At 47.2% G+C, this 16,390-nt stretch overlaps 1 protein-coding gene across 1 annotated transcript in view; it reads left to right on the top strand.

Annotated features, from left to right (window-relative positions):
• Window positions 1-16,390, top strand: part of nonC (serine/threonine-protein kinase Smg1) — a 1,312,439-nt gene that overhangs the window by 740,918 nt on the left and 555,131 nt on the right. Inside the window, exon 30 of the mRNA XM_080284159.1 lies at window positions 2,508-2,678. Within this exon, the coding sequence (XP_080140285.1) occupies window positions 2,508-2,678 (171 nt within the window). The remainder of the gene's footprint in view (window positions 1-2,507; window positions 2,679-16,390) is intronic.

Genomic DNA, 16,390 nt, shown 5'->3' with positions numbered 1-16,390 from the left:
TGTTTCGCATCGAACATTCCTGGGGGTAACAATAGTTTTCCTTCTGACTGTACAGTACTTCTACTAATTTTGGCACTGTTTTCAGGTCAATCTGCCATACTTAGACATCAAAACACACATAGGAATATCAAAAGTACTTCTAAACACCAAGAAAACCATTAAAAAAAAGAAAATACTGAAAGCCAAAAATCATCCTCCCCATACACTACTGTATGTAAAGAACCCCTACAAATTTTGGCACTGTTTTCAGGTCAGTCTGCATATTTAGACATCAGAACAACATAGGATTATCCATATTAATGCTAAACACCAAGGAAACGATGCATAAGCAATAAACATCCACGAATAACCACAAGACGGTTGAAAAATCATTTACAGTACACTCACTATTATTGCACCTAATTGGTACTGCAATTCCTGCACGAAAGTCAGACTCGCGAAATTCATGCATATACTTTACATGTAATAAGTGGTAATTGGTTCCGGAGTTAGCCACCTCACTTCCCCTTAGCTACCCATTAATGATGCAATACCCCTACTATAAATTACATACAGTTAATCAGACATATAATATATTACTGAACAAAGAATTTACTAACATTGACACTTAGGCTGAACTGCTTGATGGCGCTTGAAGATGAGTTCCGAGGCAGTGGTTAGTTACCACATGCCCCCTGACTGCTCCCCGCCACTGCTGTTGAGTCCCCCACACCACCACTTTCCGATGCTTCAATATCAAAGCCCTCAAAATCCAGTGGGAACTCGTCAAGCTCCCCTTTGTCGTTAGTGTCCTCGTCCATAGCACCGTCGTCTTTCTCAGCCTTTATGTTCTCCAAAACCTGGGCTTGTTGAATACAAGAGGACAGGAATGATGATATCAGAGTCTGATGATGTGCATGAACTCTGGCATTGAAAAGGTCCCTGTAATTAGCCAGAAGTCTTTCCACCATCGGGAGGAAGGTGTCCCTGATCTCTGGCCTGCCATCACATTCCTCAATTTACTCTTTCAAACGAGCAGTGGTTGCCAGGAAGTCTGTCATTTGGTGAGATGTTGGCTTACCTGGTGGGACAGGTAAGGGTTCTTCCTGAACTTCATTGTCATTGATGTCTGTTTCCAACATCTCAATGGTCGGTTCAAAACAAGTGACTGCAGAGATGCGGGGGCTCGCGAAAATCGTAGGAAAATCTTGAGATTCCTAGGAAAAAAACATTGTCTTGCCATCGTGAAACAAAATTTCGCGAGAGTACATGTCATGAAAATAGTGAGTGTACTGTATCTGACACCAATGATAACTGTTCCCAGGCCAAAAAAAAATTCCACAGCCAGGTATGCCACTTGAAATTGGTTATATTGGTATAAATGATATACTGTCATCTTCGCTGGCATTTATACCATAAGATAAGGTAATAAAATCAGAAAACTTATGATTAAAATTACAGAAATACAGTGAAAATAGTGTTCAAGAGTGAAACTTACCTTCTTATATCTTCCCACCATCCTAGTGCATAATTTTGCCAGCACCTTCCAAGAGTTAAGCATGCAGGTAGATGCAGAATTTCATGAGCTCTGTCATGGTCACTTTGGAATTTTGATATGACCAATAGCATACAAACAAATCGCAAAAAAGGTTTAAAAACTCACTAGTCATTGCTATCAGAGCAAAGGAGGGGAGGGACTGAGGGAGTGAGGGGGGGAGCCAGGAGGGTATGGAGGAGGGACAGGAGGAGGGGAGAAGTGAGGCTGTGGGCAGGATTTTCACCCTTCTCTCATGAGATGGACGGGTACTTTTACCGTACAGTTACTCGTGGCTTGTTGTCTGTTTGCCACATGGTGGCCATTTGGAAACAAAACTCCCAGTGACCAGGCGACTTTGGACGTTCGGTAGGTTGGCAGATGGCCGCTGTCACCAAACATGTACCTGTGGCTTGTGGTCTGTATTCGATGCATGGTGGCGGTTGGGAAAGACTTAGCCTGGTGGCTGCACAGCTTTGAACATTCAGTGGGGATGCATACGGATGTTTTGGCACTGCCTGTGGGTTAGTTGTATTACTCGGGTGCTGGAGGTTCGTTGGGAGTGATTGAGCCAGTGCTCGGCTTTGACCATTCAGTACAGGGGCGGATGGACATTTTAGTGCTGGTTGTGGGTTTTGACCTACTGTATTTCCTGCTCACAGCACGAGCCCAGTGGTCATGATACCGAACGTTTTAACATGTCGGCTGATCGCCCGAAGTCCTCGGGGACATTTACATCTGGATAATAGCAAGTAAATTCAGATAATGGTTTAATAGAGCCAAGGTCCAGTATCCGGATAATGAACATGTCTGGATAAATGAGGGATTGCTGTATATGTATATCTGTAGATAGATAGATATAAATAGGTAGATACCTGTACTGTACATCTATGCCATAATATATAATTGTCATTCATTGTATACAGAAACCCAGGTTTTCTGGATTGTAATGCCAGTAATTCTAATGGTGGAATTTTTTTTTTCTCATAATAAGGTTGGAACCCAGATCACTTCAACACTACAGTCATGGGGATTGCCAGTTGGTACTGTAATGGAAATGACTGGCTGCCTTGTGGAAGTTCACAATAAAATCCAGCAGCGCCACTACACTGTCCTGACAGCCGCTGCTCGATCATACTTCCGCTTCCTCAAAATTAGTCATGGGGTAGGTGCAGGAACCTGCATTTTACTTTTGTTTTTGTTTAGAGATTTGTCAGTCTTTTTCTTTCCATATTTGTATTATAAGCCAGTATGTCCTTAGTTTTGTACTTCTTAATGTATTCTGTTCATATAATTAAAGTACAGTATGTAATGATCTTACCATACTTTTGATATTTCCACTATTCATATACCAGTAGTATTTTTACTGGTAAGAGTTTTTAACCAAGGCTAAAGTTATATGTTGCTTTCTACTGTTGTTTTGTGTAAATTACATTACATTAATGTAAAACTTTTTTTTTTCCTTAATTGTACCAAGACCAAATGCCAGCTGTACAGTAGAAACTTTCGGATATGAAAGTCAGATTTCCAAGACATTCGCTCTCCAAAATATTTTCATGGACACTGCCTAGACCCAGTTTTGTCGGATACTTTCTTCCTGGCCGTGTTGTCGTCCGTCATACTCTCCGGTGCTCAACCCATCTTAGCCATACCATCACAACCAGCTTGAATTGGGCATATTGCAGTAAAACCACAGTGTCCCAGTGTAATAAGAAAGTGAGTGTAATGGCCAGGTGTTCGGCCTGGCATGGAATCTTCCATGACCGGCCTCGCCATTCAGGACGTCCATATGTACCTCGCTCCTGCCGCCAGAGGAGTCACTGCCCCTGGTAAGAGGGAGAGAACGGCCTCACCGCTAGTAACGAGGGAGTTGCCCCAGAAAAGTGGATATGGCCTTCCTCCCCAATTGGCGATGTCACCAGCGAACCAAGGAGCCTCATAGTAAGGTCGGCTGACAATACCCCATTATTTTTTAATCCATGCAGGTTCTCAGACACCATCAACAAGTCTTCATGGGGTAAGTATTGTATAGAGGGGTCACTGAGGGTTTTGGATAAAGGGTCAGCTATTAGGGTCTGTGTTTTTGCAGATGATGTGACCAAAATGACTGTACCACCTGAGTCCCTTACCCAGCTGGGGGACTGGCCAGTAAGGTGTTGGTTGGTTTGCTCACCTTCCAGTGGCGAGTCTTTATATGGGAAAATTGGGCCTATTGCTCCTGATGTTACGGAAGAGGAACTTTTATGTAATCTTCGCTGCCTCGGCAACTGTTTCTCCCAGCTAGTGGAAGTTACTCGCTTCATGGTCCGCCCTCCTGGTTGTGAAGCCACAGTGGCAGCCAGGGTGGTACGGCTCAAATTCAGGGGCCCCCTGCCAGAACAGGTCATATTTGGCCACTTGTGTTACTCTGTAGGGACTTACAGTTTTCCCATCCTGGGATGCTATACATGCCATTGATTTGAGCATGGCACAATATCATGTAAAAACAAAGTACGATGCTCTCGTTGCAGCAGGTTCCACTCATGCAAATCCTAATCGGGTGGTCAATGCACCAATGACCCTAACTGCTTCTTCTGCGGTGGCGCACACCAAGCTGTCTCCCGCACGTGCCCAGTCTACCAGCAGGCACTTGCTATCCATGATGTTGTTAGAGCTGATCTGTCGACCCTGTTGGTTGTCAGCACCTGTTTATTTGCCCTCAGTCCATCCGGGCACACTCCTCCCAGCTCTAACCCCTCGACAACACATATAACTCCCAGTCGGATTTCCCGGCCTGTTCATGAGGGTCTAACGTGCACAACAGTGGTTAGCAACCGCTTTTCAGCATTGGAAGATCTTGCCGGAACATCTGGTGGTGAGTCTGCAATTGAACCAAGTGAAGTGGAGGAAACGATTGCTGTGTCCTCCCACCCAACCTTCCAATTTGCGGTGCTGCTCCACCCTGTCCCTTCACCCAAGTCCCGTCGACAGCGTCCCCACCCAGCTCGGACCTCTTTCCCACATGCTGCACAAGACTCAGTAGCTCCTTCCATCCAGCCTAGTCATCCAGTTGCACCCCTTCAGTGGTCACAACTCCTGCCTCAGCTTCAAACATATCACACGCTGCCTCCCGCAGTTCTCCTGAGATGGGCTCCACACCTGGTGAATCTCCTGCTCCTCCATGTCAGCCTGTACCAAGGACAGCCTCCCACACTTCCCCATATGCCAACCCTACAGGTGCCCATTCTACAGGATTCTTTGTAGACCTTCTGCTAACAGCCCTGTCCGTGTACAAAAATGGACAGTCCTTTATAGACATATGCCTCCTGCCCCAGTTTCTCTCTCTGCTATCACCCTGGTGATGGCTCATTCACCTCTACATAGATTCCTCCTCTGGAATGCCAGGTTGCTTCTTCGGAAAACTTCCGATTTCAAGCAGACAATAGCGAACCTCATTCCAGACATTATTGGTCTGTGTGAGATTTGGTTGTCTCCACATCTCCATCTGTTTCTCTGGGGTTTTACTGTATATCGGGGTGAACGTCAGGGTGTCAGAGGTGGTCTGGCTGTCGCAGTCAGGATGGACGTACCTAGCTCGGTTCTGCCACTGACCCGGCCCCACGGGGGGTGTTGGAAGTTCTCGTGGTCTGCCTGTCCCTTGTGAAGGGATGGATTACTGTGGCGGTTTGCTACAACCCGTGGAAGAACTCCAGGCCTATCAAGACCAGCTCCCTTCACCTTGCCTCCTCCATGGTGATTTTAATGCCAGACACTCTCATTGGGATTCTCTCCTGGCCCAGGGTTCTGGCAGTAGGTCGGGAACTTTCCTTTTCCAGTTTCTACTTGAGACTGATCGCTTCACCTTTGTCACCCTGTTGAGGTTACAGACCTGTATTGACCTGCACTCAGGCCTGCCTTCCACACTTGACGTGTCCTGCTTTTGGAGGCTCATTCCTCTGGACTGCCCCATATTTGGGGTCCAACCACCTTCCAGTTATTTTGGATGTCCCCGATCTCTCCCCACCCTGCTGCGCCCCACCTCGTCCACATTGGATCCTCACATGAGGGTCCTGGTCTTCCTTTATGGCAGCCCTTGATAACACTGGGGCTCTGCCTGGAGGGCCCTTAGATGACTGTGTGACGTGCTTTACGTCCTCTGTGATCGCAGCAGGTGAGGCGGCCTTCCGCAGGTCCTCAACACATCCCAGAAGCACTGTCACGGTTCCTTGGTGGATAGAGGACTGGACCACGGTTGACCGGGCTAGGAGGTCTTCTTGGAATGCCAGGTGGAGGCGTCCCTCCCCTAGTCACCGAGACATTCACCTCCATGGGGATGCAGAATGCAAGCGGACTCTCACCTGATCTTGCCGTGCTGTCTGGTCTGCATTCTGTTCAACTCTGTCATTTTCAAGCTCACCATCTCAGACCTGGTCCTGTATTCAAGCAGAAAGAGTTGCCCTACCACCCTGTCATATCCTCTGGTGAAGGAAGGTAACCTTCTGGTAGGCTTCCAAGACAAGGCTGCCTACTTGGCTGCCTTCTTTGGCTGTCGTATTTGGTTTCCTGGCTCCACTTCCAGGTTTTCAGCATTTACTCAGGGTCACTCAGGCAGGCATCTCCTCCCCCCCCCCAGCAGGCTTAGCCTCCCCTTTTACCTAGGTAGAACTGTCCTCTGCCCTGCAGATGTTACCACCAAAGAAGGCATGTGGCCCAGATTTAGTACCCGAGTTTTTTATTCATCTCCCTGTTTGCCATCAGATGTCACTTTTAGACATCTTTAACAACAGCTGGGCATCAGGGATCTTCCTATCACACCGGAAAATCTCAAACCTCCTGCCCTTCCTCAAGTCGGGAAGGGACCCCTCTTCTCCGGCTTCGTACAGGCCGATAGCATCGCTATCCAATGTCGGGAAGGTGCTTGAGAGGATGGTGTGCCGTTGGCTCTCCTGGTGGCTGGAGCATGACCACCGCCTGTCTGAGGTACAGTGTGGATTCCAACCAGGGAGGGGGACATCTGACGTCCTCCTCTAGTTTGACCTTCATGTCCACCAGGCATTCTGTCATAAGCAGATACTCCTGGTGGCCTTTGTGGATCTCCAGGGGGCTTTTGATTTTGCCTTCCATGCTGGGATATTGTACAAGTTGTGCTGTCTTGGCATCACAGGCTCTGCACTGGCCTGGGTACAAGTTTTTTGGAGGGGCATTCCTTTCTTGTTTCCCTTGGGGGTACGTACTCCATCCTCTGCAGTGCTGTCTTATTGTGGGAGGCCCAACATCACCCCCAACAGGCTGTGGATCCCTTTGCCACCTGGGCTGCAGATTGGGGGCTAAAAGTCAATGCACCCAAGAGTGCACTTATATGCTTTGGCCAACGGAGGCTCCCCTCCTTGCCGGTGCTTCAGCTTGCCGGAGAACCTCTCACCCTTCGGACCCGGCACAAGTTTCTGGGCCTCCATCTGGATACTCCCTCTCTCACCTGGGCACCCCACATTGACTATCTTCGATCATCATGCCCTAGGCCCCTGGACATCATGAAATGTGTCACAGGAGTTCGCTGGGGTGCTGATCAAAACACCCTCCTCCAACTGTATCTGGCCTTCATCCGCTGTAAGATCTCATATAGTACCACCCTTTATGGATCAGCTACCCAGACCCACCTAACCTCTAAAACGCGGGGCGTCGTGTTTGTGTCGCTCGCCGAAAAGGACATAACGGCTGATTGTCGCGTTTGCGATTCGAGTTAATTTTGAATAAATGCGGGCAAGCAGGTTCAAGCTGGTATTGTCTATCAGTACCGCCACCCTTTAGCTACTATTAGCATACTTGACCTTTGTACCACTGACCTCCGTTGTTGCCATGTATCTTTTTTTTTTTACCCATCCCCCCACCGCGGCCTGGCCACCCTCGCTGTGATATATGGCAGCGCGCTGACTGCTCAGAAATGTCAATCTGTGCTTTCCTCTCACAAGCAGTTTATGCTAATTGGAAACGCTTGTTTCCCCAGTTGTCACACTAGCTTTTTTTCGCGCGGTTTGCCCCTGTTTAGCGTCAGTTTACCGCGGGCTTTCAAGGTGACATTATGTCGAATTATAGCTCTTCCGAGTCAGTGCCTTCAAGCCCTCCGAAAAAGGGCTTTGTGACCTCTACCCCTTCTAAACCCTTACTAGGGAGTGGAAAGGGCATGAGTGAGTCTGCTATAGGCCTAGAATTACTGAAAGCCTCTATGGACTATGGTAGTGATGTTGCTGTGTTGTCAAGCCTTGCGGAATCAGACACTTTATTGAGTGCTGAGTCTGAGGTGCAGGAAGAGACAATTGCTGTGCCTAGTACCTCATCAGGCAAGGCTCCAGTGCAGAAGGGAGTGGCGTATGGCAAGGGGGCAAAGAGGAAGCGAAGTGGGGACCCCGGTTCCCAGTCATTGTTCTCCTCAGGCCGGCCATTGTCCCCAACCTCAGGTCAGGCTGCCGCCATACCGCCTCGCACCCCCGGCCCCATTCTCTCGTCATCATTGTCTGCTGTGATTTCTCCAGAGTCTTCGGAGTCTCCTTCACCACCTCGGAAGGGAAGTAGGCAGTCTGGTAGTCGTAGAGGTTTCCGTAGGCCCCGTGTTCGTGCTGGCATGAGTAGAAAAGTGTCTCCTAGTGCTAAAATTAGTGGTAAGGTTTATCGCACTAGGCAATTCACCACCCAACCTACTGCGAGTGACCTTGAACCTTCTCCCACTCTCCCCACCACCACCACAATCGCAGATGCCCGACCTAGCTCAACCACTGCCACATGGCCTGCCTCACCCACTGCCACACGGCCTGCCTCACCCTCCAACGCACCCACCCACTTCCAGCCTAGGCAGGGCACTCTGGATGCCTTCGTGTGGTCTGAGGGCTCTGATTTTGTGCCAGAGGATCTGCCCTTTGATTCCACTGGGTGTGGGATCCAGGCTGACTTCCCTGTCCCCGAGGGTGGTGAATGCTTGGACTACCTGTTAGCCTTCCTGGATGACGAAGTAATGCAGCATATTTGTACCGAGACCAACAGGTACGAAGGACAATGTGCTGCAGTTCGTGAAGGTGAAGTTGCAACGCCATCCACGTCGCGGATGGCAGCATGGGTTCCTGTGACGATCCGGGAACTATTTGTATTCATCGGCTTGATGCCTCTGATGCCACATAACTGGAAGCACAAGCTCGAGGAGTACTGGAGTGCTGACGACCTTTGCCCCACACCCATCTTCAACAAGTACATGACTTGGGATCGTTTCAGGCAACTCATGACGTACCTGCACTTCGCAAACAATGATGAGCCTTCCCAGACTGACCCCCTGTGGAAAGTGAGGGAAATCCTGAACATGATCAAGGACAAGTTTATGACGTTCCTTCGGCCCTTCAAGAAAGTAGTGATCGACGAGTCCTTGGTTTTGTTCAGGCGCCGTCTTCGGTTCGTGCAGTATATTCCTAGCAAACGCCACCGCTTTGGAATAAAGTTTCTCATGCTGTGCTACTGCAAGACGGGGTTCATCCTAGACTTCGTCATCTACACCGCCAGCAATGTGGACTTGGACAAGACTGACCCCCTTGGATTCTCTGGCTCTGTGGTGAAAGTGCTTCTGGAAAAATATTTCGGCTGGAATCATGTCCTGTATATGGACAATTATTATACAGCACCCAAACTCGCCAAGTACCTTTCAGAGCACGGCGTTGGCTCCTGTGGCACTGTCAGGAGCAATAGGGCACACTACCCTGCCTTCCCCGAGGCTGCAAGATCAAAGCGGGGAGACGTGCACCTGAAGAAATCAGAGAAGATGCTGGCGATATGGTGGCACGACAAGAGGATCGTCAATATGCTCACCACAGTACACAAGGGGGAAATGCAAGCCACAGGGAAGGTCGACAGAAGGACTGGCGATTCTGTGATGAAGCCTGATGCTGTAATTGACTACAACGTCAATTTGCGGCTGGTGGACAAGTCCGATATGATGATCGGAGAGATTGACTGCCTGAGGAGGAACTGGCGCTGGTACAGGAAGGTGTTCTTGCACTTGCTTGATATGTGTATGCTGAACGCCTTCATCCTGTATAAAATCAAGAACAGGAAGCCAGCTAACTACTCTCTCAGGCGGTTTTCAAAGACTTGTGTGTACCAGCTGCTTCAGCGTTTTGGGCAGGTACTGCCATCAGGTGCCAGGCGCCACTCACAGACACCTCCAGACCGCCTGCGGTGCCAGGACTACCTTCAGCGACACCGCCTGTAGCCACTGCCTAGCACTGCCAAGAGGGGGAAAGCACTGAGGAGGTGCTATGTTTGCAGCCACACAAACCGGCAAGAACGAACTTTTAGATGCACCTCCTTGCAGTGCAAAGAGTGTCAGATTCCCTTGTGCGCTTACCCGTGTTTCTTTGACTACCACAGCCCGAGTAGATATTGAAAATAAGGGTGGAAATATGTAAATAATACTGAGAGCGATAGTGATACTAGTGTTCAGTTTTCTTGTACGTACTGACAGTGACAGTCAGTTGAGTGTAAATTAGTGTATGTAGTTGTAAAAGCACTGACAGTGACAGTGATTTCAGTGTAAATTATTGTACATAGTAATAATATAAGTATTGAGAGTGACAGTCACTCCAGTGTAAGTAGTTGCAAGTACAGGTATATTTTTCTATTCTGTGTTATGACAGTGACAATTTGGTGTGTAGGAAATATTATTTTTATAAGTAATGACAGTGACAGTGATGAATTAGGCACTAAACTGACAGCGAGAGTGAAAGTGAGCGATAGAAATGAAGTGCAAGCGGCCGACAGGAACGAGAATAAAGTGACTGGCGTAAGGCAGAATAAAAGCGCGCTGCGGTGGTCTTTCTCATTCCCGCTTCACAATACTGGCAGTGACAGTGATTTTTATGGCCATAATAGTGACATGCGAGTCTTTGGGAAGTACTATGATGGAAAATAATGTAGTATACGTGTTTTTAGCTGTGAAAAGGGAAATGTTTGTTCAGTGACGGGAAGACCGCCACTGCGCTGCATGTCGGCCGTACGCTCCGTTGATTTTAGCCTTATTTTCAGTGCTTATTATACAAATACGGATTCTAAACTACCTGTACATTGTAGTATAAAGTGTACTGTGACAGATTGAGGCTGTGGTAGAGGGGAAACCGGGTTGCTGGAGGTGTGAAAGTGAAGATTTTGTTACCCAACTTTGCAAGTCTCCACAAGTCCTTGGGTAGTCCACAAAGGCTCAACACCTGTCTCTGGAGAAAGCTGAATGTAAGTACTATCTGCCGTAAGAATTATAATGTTCTGGGGTTAATCTCTGATTTTTGGCAAATATTTTCCTACAGGTACTCAGACCGCAATACAACCCCGCCACACGGGGGGGGTGTTGGGTGTCGATGGCCGCGCTTTAGGGGCTAAAGAAGTTGGATGTTGTCCAGAACACGGCACTTCCCATTGCCCTAGGTGCCTTCAAGTTCACCCCAATTGTATCACTTCATGCGGAGTCTGGGGTGATGCCCCTCTCCATCTACCGCATGGAACTGGACTGTCGGCTGCTCCACCGCATTTCGGCCTTTCCATCCAGCCATCCGGTCTCCTCCCTCTACTGCCTCTCCACAGTCCTTCATCAGCCCTCAACTTGGTCGCGAGTGAGGTTACCATACATTACCCTCAGCATCCAGGCCTGCCACACCCTGTCTCTCAATCTGCCCAGGCCTACCCCAGTGGCCCCTCTCACCAGTGGCCCCTTGGATGGATTTGTCCCCATATGTCTCCCCCTGTTTCCCAGTACTGTTCTTGAATTCGACAGATGCAGTCTTGGCACAGCAGCTCTTTCATAGCATGGACCCCTTTGTTTGTGAGGACTCCATTATAATTAACACGGATGGGTCTCACTCCCCTCCATCTTCCTATGCCTCAACAGCTTAATTTGAATACCTTTCCATATGCCAAACTTGGTCATTCAGCAGGCGGTATGATGTCCTAACCACTGAACTCATAGCCATCCTCCAGGCCCTTGAGTTTGTCTGGACTTTCCTCCAGCCTCAACCGGTAGTTTTATACACAGACTTGCAGTCCTCACTTACCCTCTTCCTCTCAGATTGTCCAGGGACTCATGTCAGGACTGTCCATGCTATCATGGAACATCTTGTTACTCCTCCCTGGCACCTCTGCCTTCAGTGGATTCTCTTGCATGTGGGCATCCATGGCAATGAAATTGCAGATGCAGCAGCAAAGCGAGCACTGACCCCCAGTACACTGGTCCATGTGACACCAGATAATGCCACATTCCCTAAACTTGCACGCAGCGCCTGCATATCATACAGGAATGCAAACTTTGCGACCTTCCTACCTGCCTCCCACCTGGGACGTTTACGCTCCGACTTCTCTGAACACCCTTGGGCACGCCATCCCTGTAGAGATGTTGATGTAGCCATCACTAGGTTATGGTTGGGCCACACAGGCCTTGCAAGTCACCTGTACCGTTTGGGTTTGGTAGAGCACCCTTGGTGCCAATGGTGTCCTCAGGTTGAAGAAACCATAGAATACTTCATGTTAAGGTGTCCTAGGTTCCACTCTCTTCGCACACTTTTGTTGGATTGCTTGGCATCTCTGGATGTTTTCAGCTTGTCCCTCCAAACCCTCCTGGGAGGAGGTATCAGGGACCCTCGGTTACGAGAACAGGTCATGTGGTGCACGTCTGACTTTATCCAAAACTCTAGGCAACTCTCCCACATATAATGTGAGGCCCTATGCAATTTGCATTTGTTTTGGCCATGACCTTTAAACCCACAAGAAGAAGCAGAAAATATTTTCATCATTCAGGAAAGGAGGGGGCTTTAATACCACTTGTCCTCACACAAGTAGTGCATATTGTATGACAAAGTTTACCTTGAAAACATGTTTAAGAGTAGATGCACAAGCAGTAATAAATGTCGCAAAATCAAACTTTCTTCACATCCAAGCATCTAAATTATTAGACAGTTGTAGCAACAATAGAATATTCTGGTCAGCTCTCAGTTCTTTCAATGATAACTTTAGCAAGTCATCATCTATTCCTCCACTAAATCCTTCAAATAATTATTTTACAAACAACTGGCATGGGAAAGTGAGTATCCTTGCCAGTACATTTGCCACAAAATCTTCCTTACAGGAAGTCAACCAGGACATCCCTGTATTAGAACTTGACTTTCCTGGAATTGCTTCACTTAAAATACAGACTAGATACATGAAATCCATCCTAGACAACTCACTGACCAACAAAGCTCCAGGCCCAGATGGAATTCCTCCAATTGTTTTTAAAAAGTGCTCCCTAGAACTTGCCTCTTTTCTAGCTGAATTATTCAGACTATGCATATGTACTTCTTCATTCCCTAATTCTTGGAACGAAGCATGTACTTCTTCATTCCCTAATTCTTGGAACGAAGTCAATATCCACCCAATTCTGAAGAAAGGAAGTTCCACCGACCCCTCTGATTACAGACCAATAGCTATCACATCTTCTCTTGGTAAAGTATTTGATATTATAATTAATCAGCACAAAGTTAAATATCTTGAGTCCAACAACTTAATTAGTGATAGACAGTATGGTGTTCGGCACACCCCCGGTTCCGTAGAAAGGAAGTTCCACTGACCCCTCTGATTACAGACCAATAGCTGTCACATCTTTTCTTGGTAAAGTATTTGAGATTGTAATTAATCAGCACATAGTTAAACATCTTGTGTCCAACAACTTCATTAGTGATAGACAGTATGGTGTTCAACACAGAAGATCCACCATTGATATACTGAATCTCCTGACTCATACCATCCATCAGTCAATTGACCAACATGGAGAAATTCATGCATTAGTTCTTGATATTTCTAAAGCTTTTGACAGAGTATGGCACCGTTCCCCACTATCCAAACTGCCTTGCTATGGACTAAAGTCTTTTGTTCCTCCGATTTCCTCATATCTCAGCGACAGAAAAATAAGAGTGAAAATAGATGATGTATATTCCAATTTCCACTCAGCTAATGCCGGCTTGCCACAGGGATCAGTTCTGACACCAACCCTGTTCCTGATTCATATTAACGATCTCTTATCTGTCGCCCAAAATCCCATCCGTTTATATACAGATGACTCAATACTTCACAGTTCATTCACACTTAAACACCCATTCTTAAAGTTTAATATCTCCGACTCACAACTCAATACAACCATCTCCATAGTGATAGACAAAGATCAGTGATTTATTAAAGATCAGTGAATGGGGGCAAAATACCCTAGTCCCATTTAATACCAGTACAGGCGGGTTCCAATCTAACGAGCTCACTGGGAGGAAGGATTTTGTTCATTTGCCGAATTCTCGTTAAACGATGTGGAGAACTTATGGGAAAAATAGGGTTAGGGAGCAAGGCCTCCAAGCAACCTCCCCCCAAACCACTAAAACTGGCTTCCTGATCATTTTAAGCTGGAATAAGGGGTTAATACAAGAGAGTAATACACCTGAAGTAAAAAACAGCATTAACTTAAGCAGAATAACATAAATTATAGGTAAAATGGAGATGGGGTGAACAACCAGCCAAGTAACCTCCACCGACAACCATCACCTGTGACAGACAATTTTAAGTAGGAATACAGGGTTATTACACTTGAAAAACAAATACCCTCATCTTGATTCTCATAAGTTGGGATTTTGGGGGGTTTTATCTGCTCGTTAAACAGGCGGTGGAGTAAATTCCAAGACCTTATATTAACGAATTCTCTTAAACGAATGCTCGTTAACCAGGGTTTGCCTGTAAAACCAAATACATGTAAATATATACAATTTACTAAGCCAAATGGCCACCCCTTACGGGATTATGGCATCTGGCAATAGATAGATAGATAGATAGACTAATAGACAAATATTGGCAGAGTCATATAATACCTTCAGTACTGCTAATATTCCTATCTGAAAAAGTATTGAAATTCTTGGTGTTTCACTTAACTGTGCCCTCAGCTGCACCTCTCATATCAGATCACTTGCTAAAACCGCCGCAAAGAAACTTCGATTATTGTTCAGAGTCCGTAACTTCTTCATTGACGAGCAGTTAGCTATAATCTGTAAGAGTCTTGTGTGCTCTCAGCTGGAACATTACTTACTCTTGTGCAATGGATGTGAAGAGGTTGCACTGACACAGCTAGACAAAGTTCAGAACAAAGCTGTTAGAATTATTAACCCCTTCCCGCAAGATGATGCAATGCGAGTCATAATCCTTGTAATCTGAAGAGTAACCAATGATGCAACATGACACAACTTCCCTATAAATGGTCGTAGAAACTTTTCCTGTGGATGGATTTGCCTCAGATTTGGTTGAGTCAAAACTGAGGGTAGCCACATTTAGGGGAAATATATGGCAACACCTGAGAGCTTATCAGAGGGGCAATTGGCTTATATTTAGCTCAGTATCCTCCCAGCAGTCAGGTTTGAACAGTGCGTGAGTGCGCGGCTGGTCATTTAAACCCGCGTTTCTTACTACCGCACCATCCATACCTTACGTGTGTATAGTGATATTATGTTATATGTAGTGCAGTGTGCTTGTGAAGAACATTTATAAGTGTTTCTTATACATTTTCAGAGAAGGCCGGATTTGAAAATTCGTAACTGATTTTTACCGTTCCCCTGCAGTTTAAACTACTGGAAAAATGCCTCGCAAAAGAACATATGAAATACAGTACTTGTTCAGTGGCAGTGAGAGTGAGGAAAGTAATAAAAGTGAAACAGACAGTGAATATGTTGAGGAGGAGAGAGTGGGGAGCAGGAGAGCGGGGAGGAAATCTGACCTGAGGGGTGATAACGGCAAACCCAGGGTCAAGGCTGCAGCGATAAGCACAACAGAGAGTAGTACTAGCACCATCACTACCACCACTCCATTCACCACTGATGCCACTGGTGTAATTACTACTACTCCTGTTACTGCCATCACTCTGACAGCATTTGTCACCTCTGCCATCACTTTGCAAACAACCACCATCTCTGCCATCAATCCTATCACCCCCAACACCACTGCCATCACTGCCACCAGTCCAGCCACCATTGAAACCACCCCGACCCTTGAGTCTGAGCCACATTATCACCCATCCCTCCCCTCGCCGCCGCCGCCGCAAACACTGAACTCTTTCCCCCCAGACTCACCTTACACTCTCACCTCACTTCAACCTGCCCGCATCTCACCACCCATCCAAGATATTTCCATATCATCTTCCGCAGCTGAATCTGGAAAGTCACTATCCCCTTCAGACTTCATTTCCCTGAATATAAGCAAGCATCATCATCAGCAGCAGCACCACCACCACCACAACCATCTCCTCCACAACCATCTCCTCCACAACCATCTTCACAACCATCACCACCACCACCACAACCATCTCCTCCACAACCATCTTCACCACAACCACCACCACCACCACCACAACCATCTCCTCCACAACCATCTTCACCACAACCATCACCACCACCACCACAACCATCTTCACCACAACCATCTTCATCACAACCATCACCACAACCATCTCCATCACCACGATCACCTGAACCTTCATCCACCCAGCTATCATCATCACCATCTCCCTCCCCACCACAAAGACGAGGGCGGCATGGGCCTAGACGAGATAGTGGTGGGCGGCCGAGAGGTAGTCGTCTGTCTCGGGGTTGTGTGTGCCACACACGTACACAGCCAAGCATTTCCCTAGGTGGTGACCATCAGGAGGAAGCATGAAGTTCTGGGTCATTTACATGCAATGCTGGCCCCTTCACTGAAACCCCAGGTTTGAGAGTGGCAGCACCAGCAGTGCCACTCCAATACTTTCAACTTTTTTTTTTTTTTACCAAGGAGTTGCTCGCCTACCTGACGGTCGAAACAAATATGCCACATTTCTGGGGA

Source organism: Coenobita brevimanus, chromosome 100, assembly GCF_032717465.1.
Source record: "Coenobita brevimanus isolate Jiangsu-jjx chromosome 100, ASM3271746v2, whole genome shotgun sequence".
Lineage (NCBI taxonomy): Eukaryota > Metazoa > Arthropoda > Malacostraca > Decapoda > Coenobitidae > Coenobita > Coenobita brevimanus.
Note: the sequence above shows the minus strand (reverse complement) of the source record. Positions and strands in the feature narration are given on the sequence as shown.